The sequence below is a fragment of the Seriola aureovittata genome, chromosome 15 (genome assembly GCF_021018895.1).
Source record: "Seriola aureovittata isolate HTS-2021-v1 ecotype China chromosome 15, ASM2101889v1, whole genome shotgun sequence".
Lineage (NCBI taxonomy): Eukaryota > Metazoa > Chordata > Actinopteri > Carangiformes > Carangidae > Seriola > Seriola aureovittata.
In genome coordinates, this window is record NC_079378.1 from 13485440 (window position 1) to 13510625 (window position 25186).

The window sequence follows — 25186 nt, forward strand, 5'->3', positions numbered from 1 at the left end:
ACTTCTTACAGCACTGCAGGAAAAATAGCCAAACATATTTGGAGGAGGAAACAAAGGCGAACAGATACATTATTACCCAAGCTGTCTGCTATAAACATCCATCACAGTTCACAGACTTTCTGCTTCAACTAGGCTATATAACCTTTTGTACAATTGTGGATTCTAACTGTTTTACATTCAGACATTACTGTTTTAACCTTGCTGTGACGATGCATTATCTTCCAAATGCAAAGTAATGTGACACAGAAGACATGAGATCATGGCATTATTTCCTGAATCATAAAACATTTTATTTATTACACAAAAAGAAAATGTACACACCAAATAATGCACAGTGCAGTCTGTGAACGTTAAAAACAAAAATAGCTTTTGACACAACAAGCACAAAGAAAAGAAAAGGTTAATAAACGGTGTTTCCCACGCCTCCATCATGTAAATGAATTTGTGAAGCAACAGTAACACAGGAAAAGTTGAAATCACATGATCAGCTTGACTAGAACTGTAGAGGTGAATCGTTTCAAACATCAGTTTTACTTTACTGGATTTCTGTTTGACCTGACATGTCTGGTGAGAACAACTTCCTTCCTCTTTCAATCCAGCCAATAAAGCCATGCACTTTCAGGCACATGTACAGCAAGCTTATATGCCAAGATATTTACAATGTAAACTAATGACTGTAGAAGCGTACAATATATATATATATATATATAATATAATTTCTTTGATCTAAAATATTAAGGGGCCTTCAAAATAAGATATGGCTCAATGAACAGGACAGGGTCCACTTCAGAGTAAAACAACAGTCTTACAAAGTGCAAAAAGGTCTGTTAAGCATGTCGTTCTTCTGTTCTCTACTTCATCAGCTGTAACATAGCATGTCAATGTGACATTTTCTCCCTATAATGGGCACCATTTTTCATCAGTGTTTGCCATGTGTATTGGGAGTATTGAGGTCAAACAGAACATATGAGCAGAACCAGGTACAGACCACAGCAGACATTTGATGCATCACAGCAGCAGAACAGGTGTTACTAATAACTTTAATTTAAGCTGAACACTATTTACCTGCTTCAGTTTCAGGGTCCTGGTATTGTTCATGCTGGCTAAATGTCATGGCTTACTTATATATGAGAGAGCCATTGTTAACTCTGTTAGTAACAGCTGTACTTTTCCTACTGTGACAGATCTAAATGTCTGCTGTGAAAAAGTCCCATTGCAGGTATTTTTGCATTTGACATCTGATGGAAAAAAAACTGTGACGTCACTGACTTTGGCCAATGGTGCAGTCTAGCTCAAAGTTTCCACCTATAGAAAAGCAGTGCTGTTTGATTTAGTGTTAATCTCCAGTCCAGGAGACACTACCTCCATGTCAACACAGTAGGATCTGAGGGAGAAGTAGATGTGGATCTTGCTAAGTTTGGACAGAGCCAAGCTAGCTGTTTACCCTTGTTTCCAGCCTTTGTGTTAAGCTAGGCTCTCCCGCTGCTAGCTGGAGCTTTATATTTAGTGTACCGATGATAGTGATATCTCTTCGCCAGAAAGTAAATAAGTATATTTCCCAAAACGCCAAACTATTTCTACAACTTAACATTAATAATAATAGTAATAATAAGAATGAATAATTGTAGCTCCAGTCAGGGATGTCCAAGCAGATGTCCAAGCAAAAAGACCTACATGGACATTGTTATGGTGTCAGATCGGCAGCATGCTTCAAACTTTTAGCCAGCAGCCGTTTTATAATCCATGTGACGTGATCAATTAGCCTTTTTCAAATGTCAAATGAAGACAGAAATTGCAGTTGCCGCTGCGACTGTTATTAAGGGTGAAGGCATTTACATAAATATACAGGAAAGCTACTTGAGGAAAGGAAGCAGTGAATTTATGCAGTTGACAAGCTGCAGTGTCACTAAGAGAGTGTTCGAGGAATGAATTCAGTCTTTAAAGTACCTTTACTGGGAGGTGCATGGCTGAAGGAAGTCGAGAAGGTGTCGAGGCTGAAGCCCAAAACAGACCGAACTATACAACAGAATGCGGTTATAAAACACTAAGCTCTTATGGACAGGCTATAGATTATGTACAGTTTATCCTTAGACTTGCAAATATGTTGGAGACTTAGTCCAATTTACAAAAGCATTTATACACTGAAGGTAACAGATTTGTGTTTAAAGTTAATTTAATTGACTAAATGCCCTGTAGTCCAGGTAAAATGTGAAATGAAAAACAGTTTTCATGCCCTTATCATTTTTAGAGATTCAGTCATTGCACAAATGGCTGTGGTAGTCATAGTCAAGTACAACCCTAAATGATGACCAGTAAATGCAGCAGGGTGAAACATCAAACTTCTGAGGTCAACATTGAGTAGTCAAGTCACTGAGTGTAGAGAGAAATAGTATCAAAGTACAATTTTAAGAGAGGTCGCAAAATCGCAACGTTGGTTCTCTCTCTTAAAAAGGACAATGAATTGATATTATCCTGTCATCTAAAAAGTTAATTAACTGGCCCGTCATTATCATTATTTCTGTCGTGGTCCAATTCTGGAAATATTCAGGACACCAAAAGAAATTATTCTATTTCTGGACAAACAGGTGATCAAACAACCAGGTTGTTAAATTGTCTTCATTTTGAGTTCATGCAAAACAAGCAGCTTCTACTCTACAGATCTGTGTAACTAGCATGTGTGTTGTCTCCGGCCGTTATTGCATCACAGTGTGGCCACTGAGAATAAAGCAGCGGGTTGCCAGGTCTGACAGACTGAGAGGGAATCACCTGTCAGCAGGCAGACTCATGTCATCAGACAGAAGCTGCTCTCCTGGAAGAAGGAAGAGGAGAAATAACTTGCATGCTCCTTATTACTTTTTATCTATGCTCAATCGTAAACAAGAGTGTGTATACAGCTGAGGTCAAGTTTAGTAACATCTCTGACACAATAAAAGCATACGTACAAGACGCGTCAACACGTGTCAGTTTGTGCTCAATGTCCCTAATTTTGACATTGACTTTGTCCAAAACTTGAAAGTGCCCGTTGGTGGATGTGTCTCACAGTGCGGTCTTTTTGAGAGTTCATCATTGTTATCATGGACATTGTGTGTGTAAGTTACCTGTGCAGGGAGGAGTCTGGTTGTCGTAGCGAGAGTTGTTGCTCTGCAGGGCCTCGTCCTCAGTGTCGCTGTCACTGCTTGTTGCTGCCACCAGGACTGAGGGCGACTGATCTACAGACAGGACAAGACAGGATGAGACCACTGGTCCTGTCTTTTCTTTCACTGAACATTTAGCAATTTTTAGTTTAAGGACAAAAAATAAAAATAAAATACAGAATTATACCTAAAATTACTTTTGTTTATCCCAGTATTGTTCAGCGCAATGACATCAGGTCACAAAAAGCACAGAGAACAAATAAAACTCATCAATACATTCGATTTCGATTTCCCAAAACAAAAACTACTTTGACTTTAATCCACTGACACATCTGCAGACAACAATGAAGAGACTTACAGACACAAAGAGCAGAGTAACACCACACATAAAATGTCATCACATGGCTGATTTTCAATAGTAACAATTTAGAGGTTTGTTAACCTGCAGCATATCAATAAAAAAATAATAAAAATGACCATGAGTGATGCAGTGGGGATGGTGCTGCTCGATAAACAAAAGCAAGACCCAAGTTGTAACAAACCGAAATGTTATTTTAAAATCGTCACTTGACGTCTAACAGATCAGAATCTAAAGAAAGCAGATATTTCAGACAGGAATACTCTTCAGGCGTGTAAATGTGCATCTTACTCCACAGAGAGCTAAACAGGTTTACTCAGAATTTCACTTGAACTTAAAATGCTGTAGAAGTGTGTCTGAGGTTTAACATGTAGTCTACAGTTCACTATAACACAGTATCACTCTCATCAGAGAGAGAGTGGGAAAAAAAAAGATTTTATAACTAAAAAGCTGTTACTCTAAAAATGTATTCTAGGACCAGCTGAATATTCCTGCACATACTGAACTTCCAAAGAAAGAAATTATGAAACACATTCATTCCTGAGGGTGGCAGAGAGTGAACCGACCTTCATTTGACTGTGACTGCAAAGCGGGTCCCTCCAGCAAGGACTGATGGGAGTTCCCTGAGCTTTCAGATTCACAGTCCAACATGGCTGCCCTGTGGCAGGAAGAAATGGAAGAGTTGTAAGACAAGAGTAGTTCTGTGTAGTTTGAGTAACACAGCTGTCTGCTACATTTTTCCTGTGTATGAGTCTCTGAGACGCACCCTAGGGTCCTACTGCCACAGTTCTTGCTGGCAGTCATGTAGCTTGGTCCCCCCAAAGAGAAGATGTCATCCTTTGGCCCTGAGGTCCCATACAGCTGCTGCTCCACCGAGTACTGCTGCTTGGAGGTGGAGGCCTGCTCTGATGAGGAACTGCCAAGAGACACTAGGGGGCCCTGGGTGCCCTCAGACTTCAGCACTCCTGGAGAAGAGATAGGAGCAAATAGAAAGACATGGGTCTTACTTTATTTTTTGTTGTTCTTTAGTTCAATCAAAGCAAATTAAATATGTCTTTTTCAAAGTTTAATTTAAAAAAACATTTTGTACAGCTAAATAATAATTTTGGTATTTAAACAATTAGACTTTATTAGAATGAGACTTTTATTTGATCATTTTTTTTCTTGGAGTGAGGCAAATGTGCATTGGGAAGGGTCAAATGTAAAACCTTGAACATTGTAAAATGATGGAATACACTGTAAAAGTATTTTTGAAAGGAGACGGACATAGTGCTAAAACAACCTACAGTTAATCATAGACCATTAGAGCTGCAGGAACTATTTTAAGTCACGGTGGAACGGTACAGAGGAGAGTGAGAGCAATGTGAAGTAGATGTTATTTGGTATATTTTAAACTCCACTACAAAGATACTTCAAAATACCTAAAGTACATCCCTGATCCAGGTAAGTACACTCATTGATTTTTGTTATATTGCAATCAGTAGGAGGATGCTACTGAACACTAACAAAACAATGAACTGTACTTTAAAGCTGCTCTAGTCAATATTTTCATTTTCACAACAATGGATCAGCTGAACACACAGCGATCCATCCAAAGATAGTTATCATCTGTTCTGCAGTACTCATCAGCTCTATAGAGCATTTATTGTGTGTTAAAGCTCATTGCTTTGGTTTGGGCTGTGCAATTTTATTATTTTGGTTCATTGTCACCACTCTCATTTGTGTTGTTTCCAGCTACAGCTTCCCTCATTTTGAGTTGTGGTATTACTGGACAAATACCAACAATAAGAACTCCAAAAGGCAACTGCTAACAAGCTTGCCAAAAAAAATTCTGAGGTGATAATGTCTATGTTGTATTTACAGCTTGTTTCTATTGACCCCAAATGGCCAAACAAACCCAATACATGCAAGTTTAAATAGTAACCCAAGTTCATGAACTACTGACCCTCTCCACCTCCCAGCCCGTCTTTGGGATGCATGCTAAGCTCTGAGGCTGCCTCTGCCCCTCTCAGGTCCTTCTCCATCTCCTCTGGACTCCTCCTCTTCACAACCAGAGAACCACTGCTGTCCAGGACAGGGGAGAGAGATTTCCTGGCTGCACACAGGGAAAAAAAAAAAAAACATATACACAAATATGTAATTATCTCAGCTTTTTCTGACCCAATAACTGGGGATTCACATGTTACCATCATCCATAGTTAACTTAAAACGAAAATATATGGACTCCTGCTTGCGTGAGACCTGTGATCCTTGTCATTTGCAGTCTAGTCTAAATATTACCTAAGTATCTCAGGGTTATATACAATCAAAAGTATGTCAAGATAACTCTGTGATCAAGCCAAAAAAGTCATATGCATTGTTTTAAACCAAAGTATGGAAAAAATGTGCTGCTGTCCGCCACCCTTGGCTCATTTTTGCGCTGGTGAAGTGGCATTGCTGACAGGAACGGAAATTAATTAAATGATAACAACTTTTAAATGTCATTTAACCAACCCAATGAAAAAGAAAAAGAGAGTCATACATGGGTCTGATGTCTGAAAGTGGTATGAGTCAAACTGGAACACGAACACAGCCGCTTGTGGTTGTGGTGTGTATTCTCCAGTGGTGCAATGTTCAGCTCTGACTGCTGCAGTAGCATCTGTGACAGACTACTGGCGTATTTCTGTTGTATATGTTCCCTGTTATTTTGAGAGCCTCTGGACAGAACAGACTGACAGTCCCAATAACTAATATTATATTAATTCACTGTTCAAAAGTTAAAATCTGGATAAAATTAACATATAAATACATTAGTGATGACGGGGCGATATCATTGGAATATTACAAATTATAAGGAAGAAAGTATGTTAAGCTCTTGTAAAGTCAATAAATCTACCACATAGTGGGCCTGAAATATTTAAACTAAACCGGTCCTCTGGAGGCTTTTTATGTTTCAGTGCTTGTTGATACTGTTTTCATTTTTAGTCCATGCTACATCTCTTATTATAGGTTAAATAAGCCATTTAACGAAATGAAATACTAGACAGCATAGTAGTCACATCTCATTATTTAAAGATGGCGGTGTTTCTCCTCAGACTTCTGTCAGCAGCTGGGGGTAAAAATTCTTTTCTCTGGAGGCTGATGGATCTCAGTGGCAAACTGAAATTTTACAGATAATGTTCTGTCAGCTTGGCCTGTACCGTTGCTTCTTTTTCCACCAGCACTTACTGCTGTGAAACTAGAAGCGGTTTTTGCATAGCTTGATATTTTTGGGGTTATTTTTAAGTCAAAACAAATACCCATTCAGTTCACATCTTCAAAAACTCTTTCTTTTGAGGGAAACTTTTTCTGTGTTTGTGTACAGTTCATGAAAAAAACTGCAACACTATAGTACTACAATGGCAGTAGTGGCTTAACATCATTAGCATTAGTAGTGTGGCAGTCCTCACCAGGGCGGCAGGGCCTGGACCGAGCTACAGCTGCTCTCCCCAGGAGGTCCAGCTCACTCGGCTTACGACACGCTGGCAACTCTGAATCGGCATGATGAGAGGGTACATCCTCCACACTGAAGGCCCCTGATGGGCCGGGCCTGGGCTCTGTGGTCCCCCGAGCCTCCAGCACTTGACTCTTGACATCAGACATCTTGCTACGGACTTCTGCCATCTGAGCCTTGAGGCGGATCAGGACCCCTGAGTCTGGAGCTGATCGTCGTACCACCTGAGGCCGCCGCTCTCGTTCTTTCCTGGAGTGAGGATGAGCTGGAAGAGACAGGAATAGGAATGGGATGTCTGTGTTTTGCTCAGTGACAAATGGCGTAAAATCGTCTCAAAGTATCTCACTTCATAAAATCAAGAATCAATCCTGTTTGCTGATGACAGCATATACTTTATATACAGCATATATACAATATAAACTATACTGGCGAAGAAGCAGTGCACAGGGCAGAGCTTGTCTCACTGTAAGCTGCTTGCGTTACGTTATCTTCACAGGGGAGATCTGTTATGCTAAAAATATCCCATGAAGTTTTCTGTTTACATTCTGTGTAATCAATGCACACTGTGTATGCTTATGGCCTAAGTAATATATTGAATGCATTTCTGTCCTCATAAAACACTTACATTTTTGAAAATCTGCATTGTTAACATCCATGTTTGCTTGCTAGCGCTCTTCTTCTTCTTCACTGCTCTTTGCACTGACATTGGTGCATTCGTTGCTGCGTTACTACAATCTGGTGATCAGTGTAATAGTGTGAGGCCTTTGGCAGGAATGTGTATTGCATCACCCGCAGGTGTGTGCATGAGACACAAATAACATTGTGACCCACTTATAAAAACACTGCTCCATAGTGCTACTAGTGGTCAAGAACTCCACAGGGTACCTTTAATATTGTTTTCACTGTTTAGTTTATTTAGGGAAGTGAGTTGTTGCAATTTGCTTTCTTTTATTTTGTTAATTTGTTACCACCCTTGTTAGATTTGTTGTATTGATTTGTTTAGCCATTCTGAAGTTAAAGCGCCATCATTGCAACACTAAATAACACAAGTCTTCATAATCAAACAATTTGTCTTTGTGGCTGCTTAAGATTTGGGCAGGATGATATGATTTCAAGTTGTTCATTAGCCACCTCTACAAATGGCGTGAAACACTTCCTACACTATATCAAGTACATGGTGTCTCTACTATCTGGGATGGTCACAATCACTGGAGAGAAATTAAATGAAAATTGTATTAGTGTTCTCTCTAATGTGTGGTGTAGAGTGAAAAAAGACAATAAAGTCAATGTGTCCCTTTTAAAGGTAAGCCTTATATAGTTGCTGTAGAGTCTCCGGAGGGATTTCTTTGTGTGGGATTTTAGGTATTGATTCTCAGTTTAGCTGGAATGATTTGTTGTTAGTGAGCTGAGAGCTGTGTTTACAGACCTTGGCTGTGCAGGAGAGACACAGGAGGCCGAGGCTGAAGCCCCCACAGAGACTCCACGCTGCTGCGCTCCTTCAGATCCAGCAACTGGATCAGGATGACCGGGTCAATTTCCAGGAGGCTGTTGCTGCCTGGCCCAACAGCACCACAAGCAGCAGCTCCGCTACTACTGGCACTACGACCAGCGGCAGCATTGCGAAGTAATGAACGTCCACTGGAGCTGGAACCACCTGCAGATAAGGCAGAGGACAAGAGTTTATTGATAATTAAGGCTCCATGTTCTTTCTTTGAAAGAATTTAACGCTTGGTCATTTTTTAGGGGTTAAATCTACTAACAAGGAATTGAAAATGTAAGAGAATATTTAAGCTCAACAGAAATTATTTAATTTATATTGTGACACATTTTTTCCATATCATTTAGTTCAATAGCATCCACTTGGAAACAGGATGTTTCGGTTTTCCATGTAAGAGATTCTGTTACTTCTGTAAAAATCCTGCGTCAAAAAATAAGATCTGGGCTAGCTTTGCAAGGCTAAATTATCATCAAAGGAAAACTTATTAGAAAAAAATAATTACACTGGAAGAACTAAAAATATGCAGTAGCACTTTGTTGAGCTTGACTCTCCTTGTTAACAGAGTGAACACACACAACCCCCTCTCACATGTACACATGCAGACACCAAGTGTTTCTATATCAGCACGCTGCAAGGGGTCCAGTGCACCAACAATGACTCATCCTCTTCATGCCTTTCAACACCAACACAGTCAAACACACTGAAGGAGCTGCTTTGAGGCACAGCATCGTATCACTATGTTCTGGTTATGCAGTTGTCAGACAACACAAAAAGATTTGATTCTGTGATTTCTCAAATAGTGGCAGAAGCATTTATTTGCCTCAAATGAAGACAGAACAAGGCTTTCATCTGCGGCAGAACATTCAATATTTCATTGTTCCAGGTTTACAAAGGTGAGGATTCGTAACTTTTCCTTCCCTTAATTTCTTTGGTTGGACAAAATAAACAATTTGGAGGTGTCACCTTAGGCTCTGGGAAACTGTGATGGCCTTAGTAATGAAAATAATCACTAGTTGCAGCCCTACTGCTGTTCACTGTTAATACAAACTCAAACTAAAACACTTTGAGCAGTTCAGGGGCATAATCCCTTCAACTCCCAACCAGAGATGTTAAGTTTTGTATACAACAGCTTAGTACAGTAAAATAAATGAAAAGCATTACTGGTGTAGTTCTACTGCTCACTGCTGTACTAGTGATTCACTGGATGTTTTGGGCTAAATTTGAAGTGGACAGATTGGTTTGTCTTGAACTTTGGAATGCATTAAAAAATCATTTTGCTCTTATGTGTCACTTTTCAAGTTTTCAAGGTTCATGAGCCAAAATATAGATGTCTCTTCACAAATGGCGACATGGTGACAGCAAAAAACGTGTCACTTATCACTTTATATTATCCAGAATGGGACAAGAACAGTGGGCAAACACAGAGTTCTGTTAATATTACACTAGGTGTCTGCAAGGGTGGATAGGTTTTTGCAGTGACAATATGGTTATAAATTTAGGCTGCATGTTGAGAGAGATTGTGCAGACCCTTGAGGACATGAGCAGGTTATAAAATTTATTTTACACAGGCCCTTGAGGTTATGCAGACGTAGAAAATATAATTTGTCCACCAAGTTTCATTGAATTCTGTTGACAAGTGAGGTGGTAATAAACAGAAAGACAGATCTCCTCTGCAGAGGATGAAATCTATTCCTACACAAGAGGGGTAAAACTCTCAACTGTGGGATTTACATAATGTTTATACTATAATAAATCATGAAAAATAACTTAATATCATTGTTTGATTTATACCTGTGGCTCCAGCCAAGTCATCAGGAAGCTCTCCTTCCTCCGTCTCCAGGTTCCCAATGAAGTCTACATCATTTTCTCCTGACCTGTGCAAACATACACAAACACAAAAAGTATTCAGTAATTATGCAACTGTTAAATTTTATGATTTTATGATTAACATTTCATTACAGATGGGTAAGCAGGTATGAAATTTCCTTGTGTTACTATCCCTCTGCCTCAGCTTAATGAAGAAACTCAAGGCTTTATCACTTCCTTTATTAAAAGAGCAACAGCAAAATGCAAAAATTATTTGGGTTTCTGGAACATCAACAAAACTTTACATTAAGAGAAAGTGAGAAATTCTACTCACATAGTCTCCTCATCTATGTCGTTCTCCTCTGTGTTGCTGGTGGCTGTGGAGCTCCCTGAGGTGCTGCTACCATCCAGTGGGTTCACCTCCTCCTCTGTCAGACAATCCACCTCCAAGTCACCGTCCGACAGCTCCTGACAACACAGTGACGCTACAATCACATCAAGCTCATGGCTTTGTGGTACAGAGATATCCCCATTTCTTTAAGAGTAACTTCCTTTCAACTTCCTCTCTACTTTTCAACTCACAGAGGCTAATGCAGCTATGTTTTTTCCTTCCAAAGTCCAAAAATGATGGACGTTCAAATGTCCCAACAATTAACTAAAGCTATGTTGCAGGATATATATTTCCAAAGAACAATATGGGATCAGACTGTACCAGCTGTATGTGAAGGACTTGACTGAGACATCCCTAAGTTTTGGTAAATGAACAAAATGTACTATGAAACCATTTCATTGCCCCTACAGAGGAATAGATCACTCCCTCTTATATGATCCCCACCACTTCAACTGATCACACAGACTCAGTCAAATAAGTCAACAGAAGGATGCAACCTTAGTCTGGTGGAGTACTGTATATCCCATCCTTACATTAGAGTCATCCTGCTGGGTCCTCTCCTCCTCTTCGCCTTTCTTAGTGTTGGTCAAAGTGGCCTGGATGTCATCGTCACTCTTCACTGAGCGAGGGTCTCTTTCAGAGGCTGTGGTGCCTCCACCGAGCCTCAGGTCAGGGGGCGAGGAGCTGCGTGATGTTTGACGGCGAAAAAGCTCGATGGCCAGCCTCTGAAATCAGAAATATGAATCAGTCAGGACGACTGATAGATCTGTCACAGACAGACACTCGCTTATTTAGAGCTGTTAGAAAGCAGTTACAGTTTCATGTAAAAGTTTGGCCAACCCTGGGCAAATTACATATTTTGTTGATTTTTTGAAGTGAAAGGCAGTAAATAGTGTAAATTTTCTGGTTCATATGTGAGGATTTGCTGCTTTTCTTACATTATAGTAAATTTTATATCTCTGGGTTTTAGACTTAGACAAAACAAGACATGTGAAGATGTCACCTTGGACTCTGGGAAACTTGGATAGATCAAACAATAATACATAAATCAACAAAACAATTGACAAAAAAGTCATTTGCTGCACGTGTGTGATGTGATATCCTCTTTCAGTGGACATATTTTATGGAAAAACATACACACAACTTTTTTATCTTAAAATAAACAGACACATAATTATAGATAGAGGGGCTGCCTTAAAAATGTTTTTGTGTTTCTTAAGCCTTTACCTTTAACCCCTTAACATCCAGTTATCCTCTTTTATCTTTTTAAGGTTGTTAAAATTCATCTCATTCCATTGTGTCTGACAGAATCATTTCCATTCTGTATCATCTTCGCCCTGCTTTTCAATAAAGCTCTTTAATGTTCATACTGAATGAAATATTCGAACTCCACATTTTTTATCTGCCCCATCACATCAAATGGAATCAACCGAGATGTCTGTGAATTAAAGATGGCACCGGACACATTTGGTATCTTTGGAATCTCCACTATAATCTAAAGTGCTGGTCTGCGTGTTTGAACGATGTATGCACCAGCAGGTCAGTGAGGGTAAAGGGTTTGAGACGTGATGCCCTAACTTCACAAAGCTGCTGTCACTTGGAAATCTAAAAACTCGACTGAATTCTAACAAGGATCTCACTCACTCACTCACACACACTCTCACACACAGACAGACGGACAGACAGACAGACACACAGACAGACAGACAGACAGACAGACAGACAGACAGACAGACAGACAGACAGACAGACAGACAGACAGACAGACAGACAGACAGACAGACAGACAGACAGACAGACAGTACCTCTTTGAGGTTGTTGATCTGCTGTATGTAGCCGCTCTGGGCCGACTCCAGCTGGCTGATGTACCAGTACTGATCTCTGCACTTCTGGAAGAAGGTGGGTGAGCGAACCTGGTAGCTGTACAGCACACATACATCAAAACCAATGACACAGTGTTACTCTATTACAACAGAACTGCTTTTCTGTTTTTATTTTTTCTATAGTGGTGCAGGTGAGCATGTGCTACAGGATAATGATGGTGTGTCTGTGTGTGTGTGTGTGAGCCCACCAGAGGACCAGTGTGTCGGTCTGCATGTTCAGGTAGCCCTCGCTGGCCAGGAGGTCCAGTCGGAAGAAGCGGTTGTAGCCCCAGCATTCACCAACCTCAAAATCTGAGGCGAACTCCCGAATGATGTTCTTGGTTGGGTCACTGGAGGCCTGATGGACCATCTCCACACGGTACTCATACCTGCAAAGAACCAAGATAACATCACTACACAGGAAAATACACAATGAGAGGTGTGAGGAGAAGGAATCCAGGAGTTTCAGATGTTGTTATACTTAAACAGCTGATTGACAATGATGACTGATCGGATATTTCACTTCACAAAGATGTGGTTTGTTTTTAAACCTAAAAGTCTGAGCATGTGTAATATTTCAAAAACATACACACTCGTATACAGCTGCAAGTGTCAAGGGATGTATACTGTGTATGTATACTTATTCATTTAAAAGCAGCCTTAAAATATTTCCACTGGAATGCTGCCATCCAATAATGAGTACTGCATCCTTTATAAAATAATTATTTATGTTTTTTCCTGTGTGCTTATTGTGAATATTATTACTATTTCTATGCCCACAAATAAAACCTTTTAAATAAGATAAGTTAGCCACAGGCTTAACAATTAGGAAAAAGGAGAAATATATAAAGATTTTGGTTGAGAAATGTGGGGTTTGACGGTAAGAGAGAAAAGCAAGGACAGATTTACCTAAAGAGAAGTTTGTAGAGAAAGAAAAGAGATTTATGATGAAAAAAAAAAAAAAAAATATATATATATATATATCATACTTTGATGTTTCAGGGAGTCCAGCAGAAAGTTCCAAGAATACAGACAGGTAGTTTCCACGGACCACACCATTTCCATCCTGAGGAAACACATTACAAGAGTTACTAACAGAGACACATGCACTGCTTTTAGGGCCTATGCAAAAGTGCACCATGAAAAGCAAACATGTGCAGCAAAAAAACATAATGGTGGTGGAGAGCAGCTAATGATGGCTCACAGTATAAGTCCTGTTTCCACAGTACACATGACAGGAAAAGGAAAGCAGAATAAATAATTAATGAGCATCTGACTGAATGTAATTATTCTTGTAGGCTATTATTAGTTTATTTGGTACATAAGTTCACTCCTCAACTGGAGCCACAAGCAAACCAGCAGTGTTTATGCGATGGAGAGCAAATACAGTTGTTGTGCACTTCCAACATACTTCATAAATTATTCTCTATTAAAGTGAAATAGAGGGAGTTTTTAAATTTATGAAAAAAATTTAAAATTAAAAATTGTCATCATTCAGTCATTGGGGGGGTGGGGATCCTCTTTTAGTGTTTTTTTATATACCATTGCTCACCTACACATTACAACCTAGACACACCTTTTGGACACAATTTTCCCCATCCCCAGTGTTCAGAGAGAAATGCTCAATGTCCTAAACTGTCCTAACAAATTATTATTACCAGTATTAGCAACACCACCATGGATTTAATTGATAAGTGACTGCAGTTGCAGTTTTACCCCAGGTGATGTGACAGACTATTTCTTAGCTCTGAGCAGTTGAGAGGAGACTCCAGGAAGTTACTGTGCCCAGTTTTCGAGGTTCTGGTAGGTTAATTTTGTTTTCGTTGTTGCACAGATACAACCCAGCTGTTTCCTCCTGTCTCCAGTCTTTATGCTAAGCTAACAGGCCACTGGCTATAGCCTTATATTTAATGAACAGATATAATAGTAGTATTGATCTTCACATTTAAATCTCCACTAGAAACCGGATAAGTTTTATTCCTAAATGTCGAGTGAGATTGACATTTGAGAAATAGACCTATCCACATTTCTTCATATGGGGAAGATACTGAAGAGAGGAAATGGTTCACTCACAGGGTAGACTTTAAGTCTCCAGCAGAGCCCAGATATCTGTAGAGGAGGGCTATACACTGGGTCAGCCCGCTGCCTCAGGGTGCTACAAACACACAAATATCAAACAGATTCATATCAAAACTTGTGGATAACTTGGCAGCTGTAACAACACTATGCGTCCTGTCTGGAGCTGTGTAAATTCCATTCACATTTTGCTCCTCGCTTTTTTTTTTTCATGCATTACTTTTTGGGGCCCTGCTGGGGCCCTCCAACTTTTAACAACTTTTGAAGTGGAAAAAGCTTGAAACAGATTCAGTGGTGGGTGGAACTGCTTCAAGGTGCTCCTCATCTTCTTTGTCAACAACCATCAGACCCCACTGTCTCAGTCATTTTTGTTTTAGTAACAGCTGCTGCTGTCTGTGTAACTAGTAGAGGTAGTAATGAAAGATGCATCTAATGCAGCAGAAGCTGCCCAGCATCTAATACGAATTTTACATATCATATTTTGCATATCATAATTTCAAGTTACATCAAAAATCTGACCTACACTACATTAAACATTTATATAAACAATTATTTTCCTACTATTTTCCTACAGATTTTCACTTGATTTAAAACATCAGCCACTGAAAACAAGTGTACATACCCCTGAAGGTGGGGATATACTCAAAACCAACTATGAATGTCAACCAACTATGTCTTAAGGTGAAAGAGTTTATAGCTGTTCCAAACGACTACACACAAATAAAAAAGGTGGAAGTGCTACACCCTCCCCGAAAAGCAAACTGTAGTCAAACGGCACTGAACAACTGTCTACTTCAAACACTGTCAGCTTTAGACCATGAAGATTCATGACGAGACAAGACAAAACCTGCAACTACTTGCAATGTTTACACTGTTGCAACCAGGCGAGACAATGTGTCGTCTCTATAGCAACGACTCTGTACTTTCGTTCTAACTGCGGCTTCTCAGGCGTTTTTGTAGCTGGATACTTAAACATAAAAATATGAGTAGTGATAGGCAGTTACTGGCTCTAGTTGCAGATGTATTGCAGCAGTATTGATGAAATGGCAAAAATATAAAAAAACAAGAGGGTCATGAATTTCGTGCAAACACCCACACAATGTGCAATGTGATAAAGGGCAGTTTGTTTTTATATCTAGTTTGAGTAAATTAAAAAAAAAAAAGGAACAGACACGGCTGTTCCTCAAACAAATTCATTGTTTATCCAAGTTGATCCTTTCTTTCCTCCGTCCAAAACTCATGTCATTTCGGCTGTTTGTAACTGACTTGATCAGCTGACTTAGCTATGAGCTGATTGGCTGTTCAAACAGATGACGTGCTTTCTGTTTTAAAACCAGCCACTGGCGATATCACAAGCTGAGTTGCAGGCGACTTCACCAGCCAGCTTTAGGTGAGATGGGCCAGTTTCCACCACTGCAACTTTTCCCTGCAACAGTCTAAAACCATTTTGTTTCGTCATGAATCTTTGCTCTCAACTCGCCTTAAAAGATGTTGTTTAAAGATTGAAGGAGCTGTCTGAATCTATGACCACAACAGAAAACCCAATTTTTTTATTATTTACTAAGACACACACACGCACACACACAGCTGACAAAACAGTAAAATAGTACTGAGGCCATTTCTAATTTATATTATCTGCTGCAGCAGCTATGGCTAAATAAAACCCTACCTGAAGTTGACCAAAACAAAAGTGCTGGAGTCATAGGCAGGGACCAGCTCACTGAAAGCACAAAGAGGAAGGATGATTATACACAAGAAACAATGAATAAAGCTGTAATTCGCAGTCACTGTCAGGCTATTCTATTCTGTCTCATCATCCATTATGATAACAAACTGATGAATGAAAAACGAATTAAAAGATTAATCGTTAATGATAATATTTGTTTAAATGCAGCCATAGCCATGATATTTTGTTACACACCTGTTGGGCCATGAGACTTAACTTGACCTTTCCTGAGCAGATTACCTGGTGAAGTCTGGAGGGACTGGTGTGGTTACGAAGGACTGCATGGGTTTCCGATGGACCTGCTGGAACATGAGCAGGATCTCTGGGCTCTTGGAGATGAGTTCACTTTTACTGCAGGAGTGAAGCTGTTCAACACACACACACAGCAAAATCATAATGTTGTGGCCACCAACACGCAGCTAAAACATCAACAGTGGCACGTTGTTACAGCTGAGAAATAGGCTGGCACATAACCCCTTGTAAAACGCAGAATTGTTTTTTCCACTTCAGCCTTAGAACAGATTAAACAGTTACAGAGAAGCTAGTAGGCAGATTCTGTCATGTTTGGACAGAGCCATGCTAGCTGTTTCCCCTTGTTTCCAGTCTCTATCTACATATTGAAAGCAAAAACGTGAGAGTGGTATCAATCTTCTGATCAGCAAATGAGGAAATATATTACACAACAAACAAAACAACAATATGCATTACAGCTAAATGAATGGACGCTTTGAGGTGCTGCAGACTACCAACCTGATGCTCCACCTCCTGCAGGAGAGATTCCAGCAGCTCCGTCTCCTGGGTCAAGGACGTCTTCTGGCCTGGTGGGGAGGAACACATTTCTATTTTCAGTGTACTTGTGCTGAATGTCAGACCTGATGGAGGTTGGTGAGTGCGAGTGGGTGGGCATGTGTGCAGGTTGTGTATGTGGGCGCTGAGTGCATGCATCCACTCAGTCCAGATAAATATTTCATATGTACATTACCCATTGCTATAAAAGTCGTCTCTCACTGCTTTCAGCAGGGAGTGTGCATATTTTGTTAGGTTAAGGTCTCGACCTTCAGACAGTGGATATACAACATTGATGGTTTACTCTATCTGTTAAAGTGCTTTTTGTCTTTTAAGTTACATTCAGACATTACATGACATTAAGGGAATGAGCCAAATGTGTGCACAGTATTTGGCACCGTTTTAAATTCATCACAGGTGCCACAATGTGATGAATAAATTCTCTTTTTAATTCCTTATTACTTACACGCTGCATTTTGCTGCGCATTCATTTATTCACCCATGCAGGTGACATGGAGGAAAATCTAGGGAGGGACAGCTGGTCCAATTATTACTATGGTTGGACAAGGTGTTTTTTTTTAATTACCTCTTCTGCTAGAGCTGCACCATCAGGAGAAAAAAGATTTTTAGCCTGATTTGATATCTGCCAAACAACAAAGTCTCATTCACATTTTTTTTGTATGACCAAGATTAAGTTAAGTTAAATCATGATTTAGTGAAGTAGCAGTTGTTAAGATCTAAAAAATTCATAAATATCAATGTCTCTAGCACAAAAATAATCAGTGAGAAAAACTACCCCCTTATTAAAACCATTACTGCATGCAAAGTCCCTGTGTGTAAACCCAGAATCAACACGGCTGCATTGTGGCAGTGGTGTGTCCTGGAGTCCTACCCATGAGGGTGATGAGTTTGTTCTTGAGCTGGTTGTCCAGACGAGCGATCATCATTTCCACTGCGTTTCTGATCTCTCTGACCCTCTCATCCTTCGCTCCCCTGACAGCCTCTACGTTCCTCTCCTGACCCAGCGAACACACACACACACACACAGCATATTTTAACAGATATAACAGATGTCAGATCTTAACTGAAATATTAATATGTTATTGCCATCTAGTGGATATAAGCAATACAACAGACATACTCGCTACATTTTTAATAATTTCTGAAAAAAAGTTACTAATCACTCACACATTTACATGTTTACAAAAATGTATTTCATGTCCTGCCTCATGATGCTCAACTAAATGAAGTGGTAGTTGAGTTACTTAAATAACAACCTTGGTGACCACCAGTTGTATGTAAAACATTTTTCTGGCTATTCATGCTGTAAGTAGATGACAGTTATAACACGAAACTTCAGAGGGGACCTGACTGATGTTTGGATGATCACTGTGGTCTCTCAGAGTTTTTTCCTCTTTTACCCTGTACCAGAAACAAAACAGAGGTTGTTTCATGTTTTATTGAACTTATTTTATGTACTTGTGACAAGCTAATTTCTGTAATGTTTGATTTGTTTCATTGTTGTCTTTAGAAGGCAGAACAAGAAACGTATTTATTATCTCTCTCTGTCTCTCTACATTTAACCCTGTGCTGCTGATGCCTCCCTATCACTGTGGTTGCTTTCAATTCAGACTTTAGCGGTTGCAGTTACAGAAGTGTTTCAGAAACCTCTGATCCAGTAAAACTGCATGCCTTGTGACACTCTGTATTATTATTATTTTATATCTTATGGCAACATGTAAAATTGCACATTCATTACTACTCTTTGCTACCTTTTTGTACAGAGCAAATTCAGTGGAAATCAGCCCAATAGATTATGAGATATTGGGTCTCATGCAAGTACCACTCACATGAAAAGATCTGTTCTCAAGTGGCACATACGAGTGATTGATGACAACTTATCACATTCAGCAATACGTGTGTCGATTATGCTCATAATCATTTTATGGCCAGTTTGTGCATTTAAGAAAGTTTGGGGTGAATTTTCTTGTATGAAGCCCGCTGCATGCACACATGATAATTTTTCCAGAGGGTGGCGCTACAGGAAAGCTCACAGTGTCCAAAAGAGAAAGGTTTCAACCTCTGAGAAGGGTGAATGTATCCAGTAAATGTCATGGCCATTGGTTTTTAGATTTTGACATTTCTTAATAAAAGCAACAGGCAGTCCTCACCACTTCCTGCACTAGACTGATAAGCTCCATGAGCCGGCGGCGGAGTTTGGCAACCTCCTCCTTCACCTTGGTCACATGCTGCTCATAGATTTCCACCAGAGGCTTGAAAGTGTGGCCACCGTGCTGGACACAACAAAAACATCAGTTACTACATTTCAGTTTCAATGTGAAGATTTACTGCCTTCCTCCGTCTCACCTCACTGTAAGTTGAATATTTTGTGATTTTGTAACAAAACAAGTAATGTAGCATTAGGAAGCTGTAATATGCATTTTTTAAAAATATTTTCTGACATTTTAATCGATTACTTGAAAAAAGTTTCAGTGAAAAAATGCCGCCCCACTTTTTTTTTTTCAATGATTATTAGGTGTTTGTGGCTTTGCATGCAAAGTGCAATCTAAAAAAGAAAGAAGTGAAACGTTACCATGCCTCCCCACAGAGCACACTGATGACAGATGCATTTCTTACAGGTCCAACAGAAAACACTCAGCTTCTCATGGTGGTTCTCACATCTATGGAAATCCAACAACAGGATCATCAGAGGGAAAGAAAAAGATTTTTAGGAAACTTTTTTAAACCTGTCAACACTCATTGTGATAATATAACTAGGTCACCCCAAAGAAATCTCACACCAAATAAAAGGAAGTGACAAAGCCACTCCTTGATGAAAAATATATCTTAATAGGTCATATAGACTTCCCTCTCAGACAGGACATCACCTGAATGTTTAAATACAACTTTAAGACAAAACAGAGTGAAAGAGCAGTAGGAGGTGCTCACTTGTCCTTGTCATTGTCCTCATGCTTGGTGAGGCTGCAGAGCTGCAGGGTGTCCAACTGCTGGGTGACCTCCTCTGCCCAGCGACAGTTGACCAGCTCCCTCAGCTGGAGCGGAGCCCTGTGTGTAGAAAAACACATTTTTATTTCTTACCTCATACCGAACATCTCACAACAGAAGAAACTACTAAACAACAAATTACATTAATTTAAGTTTTCTAAACATTGTTTGTATCCTCTATTTTAATGCTGGTGGATGGATGTATGCGTGTGTGTGTGTGTGTGTGTGTGTGTGTGTGTGTGTGTGTGTGTGTGTGTGTGTGTGTGTGTGTGTTAGATAATAAATAATAGTGTGTAGGGCTGCAACTTACGATTATTTTTTCAATTAACCTAATATTTTTTTCGATTAATCCTCGAGTCTATAAGTAATAATGAAAAACAGTGAAAACAGTGAGAAAATGTCCATCAGAAGTTCTGTGCAGTTTGAACACTGACAGACAGTATGGAGGGTTGCAGAAATGTGTTAGCTGCAGCTTACCGACAGTGTGGACACTGGGCTCTCTGCTCCGTCAACCATCGCTGTAAAACAGGAAATTTCAAATTACTAATAATTGTGTCTAAATACAATCAGTTCAAAAGTGCTGCTATTGTTAAATAAACGTGATTCTGCAACTGGCAATACTCTTATTATCACTAAAACCCATGATGATCAAAACCAACAATGAATTGATCCAAACAATTATATGTGCAGCCAAAGACAGACATATCCTATTCCTCTGTGCCATAGAGATCAGTTGGTGTCCAAAAACTATTAAAAAACACATTATTGAGCTACACCAATGTACTGGGTGACACATTCCTTCATTATAATGATCACAACTACTGTAGTTTATTTGACCCCATCCCATATACACTGTGCTGCTGTAAATACTCAATAGAGCACCAAATTATATTAATATGCAGCTGAAACTAATCTGTAACAGATGCACTATTTACCCTGTATGAGTGATATTTAAAAGAGGTGGGTCATTTGGGTAGGAAGTGAGGTCTGTTTCTTTTCTTCTTTTTTTTAAACCCATCTCTTGTGAGTAAATCACTCCCTCATGTTGACTTGGGCCTGTTCAGGGTGTACACTGTATATTCACCCTTCCTTAAAGCTCAAATATTAAGCTTATATCCGTTATACATAAAAAGAATGTGGGCTATTAAATTTTATGCATAATTAAACAACTTTGTGTATTAATACCAGTATTTACTACTAATAGCAAACTACAGAGTGGTGCTGTGAGAAGAACATCTTCTACTCTCTGCCTGGTGTGAACAGACTTACTCGTATGCAGCTGAAGCAGCAGAGTTTGGAGCAGTGAGGGCAGAGGCGAGCATCCCTCAGTTTCTCCATGCAGATGAAGCAGCGAAACACCTCAGCGATGCTCTGCACAGGGAGAGAAGATGAGATGACGACTCACTAAAAGCTGCACAGATCACCGAAGAGTCAACAACACCCAACGTCACTTAGACACAATGTCAGCAAAAAAATTGTATGTTTTAAAAAGTTTAGCAGGTTTATTCCAAAGATGTTTTAATGGGTTATAGTGGATTGTAGATTTGTACTTAATGAGTATAGAGTAAAAAAGATGTGTAATTAAATACTAAATCCTAAACCGATCTGCACTGAACTTGGTGGAGAGATGAGACATGGGCCAGGGAAGAACCCATTACATTTTGGGATCATTTCTTATGAATTCGAATTTTATTCTGAGGTCTGGTTTATATTGTTTAACAATGGCCTTGGCAGTGCACTGCGCTTTCTCAGTGCCCTTCTAGTTTCTCGTGTAAAAGAGGTCTTGATATCAGTGGGTTTACTTGATTAGATTATGTTTATGATTAAAATAAGTAGACTTATGTACTGTATTTTCCATTTTTCAAAGGCTTCTGTCACTGTGGTGGTTCCTAACCATCTGCATCTTTGATCATGATGTTTTCTACTATTAACTACTAACAGTAGTTTAAGATTCTTGTGAGTCTGAAGGCTGAAGGCAGAAAATGCTTTTTAGTTTTCAATATGAAGATGATATATTTCTGTTTAGTTACTGTCAGTCACAGTCATTGTTAATTTGCCTTTTAACGTTAATGGTAGTACAAGCAGAGAGTTTCAGTCACTAGCTGTGCACTGAGCAGATCTGGTCAAACAATTTTACATAGATTTACATACATACATCAGCACAGGACAGTTGCAAGACACCACATAAATAACACTGAGATGTTATGATAAGTTCCAGAGCTTGGATGTTCTCCCTCTCTTGCTAACTTTATAACTGGATTTTGACTTGTAAGTATTTGATAATATTGTTGAAAATGTGTCGATTCTCAGATGCACTCATGCACACACACAATATTTTCCATAACTGGTTAAAGGTCTATCAGCCTCCAGCCATTGGCCTAATCAACGGATCCAACTGACTCACTGTCTCAACATCTGATACGCTGTCCAGCTTTCAGACAAACACTCAGGCAGTGAACATTTAGGATCCCCAGCTGCATGGCCTGATGTGTGTAATGCATACCTCAACACTTTGTTCATCCATGTCAGCCAGTTTGAAGCTGTTGATCTCAAGGACAAATCAAAAGCCGTCGTAGCCAGTGGTCTAAGAAGAAAAGTAACGTTAGAGACACTATAGTTTGGTTTGGTAATCCTTAACAAGGAGTGGTATTTATGCTTTTAATGTTTTCTAAGCAATCACAACAATACTATTACATTTCAAAACCATTTAGGTCTCCACCAAAAACATTTTCATTATTGGCTGACCTGCCCATTATTTTCTCATGTATGTCAGAAAACAGTGAGAAATGTGCATTAAAATTTTCAGAAGCCCAAAAATTATGTTTGTTTTGTCTGACCCAACATCCAAAAGCTGGAAGCTTAGAAGGCTTTTGTTAAAATAGTTTCATTTTACTTTTCTGTCAGTCAACTGATCAATCAATCAATTGTTTCAGTTCTAAAACATTTCTCACTTTCAATTGCATTACTGTGTGTTGATCACTTCGGGAAAGTGAAATACAAAAAGACAAAAAAATCACAGTTTCACATCTCGAAGTTCATATCATATAGAAGAAGATGAACTGAAATAAACTGAAACCGTTCGTTGCCTGGATGGTATGAAACAAAACAATAAACAAATCTGCAGCATATTTTACATCACAACTTTAATAATTCTTTTAAGTCACTTTTCATATAAATATGACAAACATTCATGGTTCCAGCTTCTAAATTGAGAGGATTTGTTGGTTTACTTTTTAATTATTATTTTAATACTTTTTTTTAATCTATTTTTAATAATTTTGAGTTTCCAAATACTGAATGAACAAAATTAGCTTTGAGAAGGTGTCACTTTGACTTCTGAGTAACTAATTGTGCATTAGTCACTATTTTCTGAATGATCACAAACGAACCAATCAATCAGTTATTGGAGGCACATACAAAGTTGTAGTTGCTTTTCTATTATGCATGAGTGACCATAATCTAATGATATTATACATAATAGCCACAGTCATAGGGTAAAGTTTTCAGTAATGAACACTTTTATTCAAAGCACATTTACCTGATAATACTTATATTTTTTTTTATCTTGAATTCAGGACTTATTTTACACAGGGCATTTGAAGTACACACCATTTGCTGTTTTTAAAAAAATACTACAATATCTGAATGGTCCTTCATGAAAAGCACAGACCATTTTACATAAATGCTACATTAAAGCTACAAAACACAGTCTCCCCAGCCAAAAGGTGCTGTCATCACCGCTAGCTTGTGTAGTCAGTGCCAGCCAACACTGAGGCCCAGCATCAGCACACACACTGACAGCTAACCTCACCGGGTGCAGTCATGACAAGAGCTTATATTTTGTGGTATATCTATTTATATAAAATTAGCGGACTCGGAAGAACAGAACATATTTAAATAAAAAAATATGAGGCTAGCTAGCTCGCTGGTATTAGCAGGATGGCTCACTCACCTTCCCAGACTCGGCTTCGTCTGTCACACCTGATAAGCAAACGACTGGAAAAACGGTGCTACATTATATATTACATCTACTAGCGCACAGCAGGGGGTCGTCTCCGCTGGTTTAGCGACATTCAGAGACTAAAATAAAGCTCGGTTCCGCTGTGTGAGGGCAGAAGTGGCACTATGGTCCACAAGGGATGGAAAAACGCCTGGTGTTTTCGCCCTGAGTTGGAGATGTAGCGGTAGCGCCTGCTCTGAAGCCGTCTGTCCCCTAGCAATCACCAATCACACGGCTCCTCTTCTTCTTCTCCGTATGTTATCGTTTCGCGTTTGTCAGACGGATGAAGGAGCATTACCGCCACCGTGTGACCGGTCACGGGATCACAGAGGAAACCGGGATCTGAAAATGATTGAGTAGTCGATTGGCAGAAAATTTATTTGCAACAAGTTTAATGGATGATTAACCATTAAAGTATTTTTAAAAAATCTATTGCTATTTTTCTCAGTTTTCTATGATAGTAAACTCAACATCTTTTTATTTTTGACTGTCCGATAAAACAAGAAATACGAATATGTTAACTTGGGTTTCAGGGGATAATAATAATAAATAACTGCTGGTTTCAGCCTCACATTTCTATGGTGGAGTTACTAATCGCCCAATGTTTTCTTTGTGTTAATGAGCCCATACTTGACACGCAGAACTCAGCTCAACTTTATAAACATGCAGCTCAAAGTGCGTCACACAGCGAGACAAATCAATAAAAAAGAACAAAAAAAAAAAGAAAGAAAGAAAGAAAGAAAAAGAAACTATAACAAAGGGGCTCAATAAAAAATAAAACAATTCAGTGGTACCAAATTTCTAACATATTTATGATTAAGCAAACTATATAGACTTAAATGAAATGGAGTAAACCTGGAGCTTTTGAGGATCCGGGGCCACAAGCTGCCACTTTACCCGGATGGCAATCTGACCTTAGTCCAGAGGAGATAAATAAATGAATAAATTATCAAACTAAATGTTTATGGATGAAGATAACTGTTACACATAAATACGCATCAAAAGTTCAGTAGATTAATGTAGTTTAATATCTTAATAAAATCAGTACTGTGAATCACAACTGTTTGTAAA

At 39.2% G+C, this 25186-nt stretch overlaps 1 protein-coding gene across 3 annotated transcripts; it reads right to left on the reverse strand.

Annotated features, from left to right (window-relative positions):
* Window positions 1-265: 265 nt before the first annotated feature.
* On the reverse strand, window positions 266-24326 carry trim37 (tripartite motif containing 37). 3 transcript variants are annotated; one of them, XM_056398055.1, is made up of 25 exons: window positions 24068-24326; window positions 22619-22699; window positions 21385-21486; window positions 20593-20633; window positions 20059-20175; window positions 19703-19790; window positions 19281-19403; window positions 18002-18125; window positions 17074-17141; window positions 16564-16688; window positions 16267-16317; window positions 14595-14676; window positions 13511-13587; window positions 12731-12910; window positions 12465-12579; window positions 11193-11384; window positions 10603-10736; window positions 10254-10336; window positions 8391-8618; window positions 6921-7229; window positions 5438-5587; window positions 4259-4457; window positions 4059-4150; window positions 3099-3209; window positions 266-2809 (listed from the first exon to the last, which is right to left on the reverse strand). In XM_056398055.1, exons 2-25 carry the CDS (start codon window positions 22637-22639, stop codon window positions 2763-2765), a joined length of 2859 nt encoding a protein of 952 aa, XP_056254030.1. In that variant the 5' UTR covers window positions 22640-22699; window positions 24068-24326; the 3' UTR covers window positions 266-2762. The 3 variants fall into 3 exon arrangements, with proteins under 3 accessions (XP_056254030.1, XP_056254032.1, XP_056254033.1); XM_056398057.1 differs by lacking the exons at window positions 22619-22699; window positions 24068-24326 and adding an exon at window positions 20426-20473 and having other exon boundaries at window positions 21385-21447; XM_056398058.1 differs by lacking the exons at window positions 19281-19403; window positions 19703-19790; window positions 20059-20175; ... (2 more) ...; window positions 22619-22699; window positions 24068-24326 and adding an exon at window positions 18477-18511.
* Between the last annotated feature and the right edge of the window lie 860 nt (window positions 24327-25186).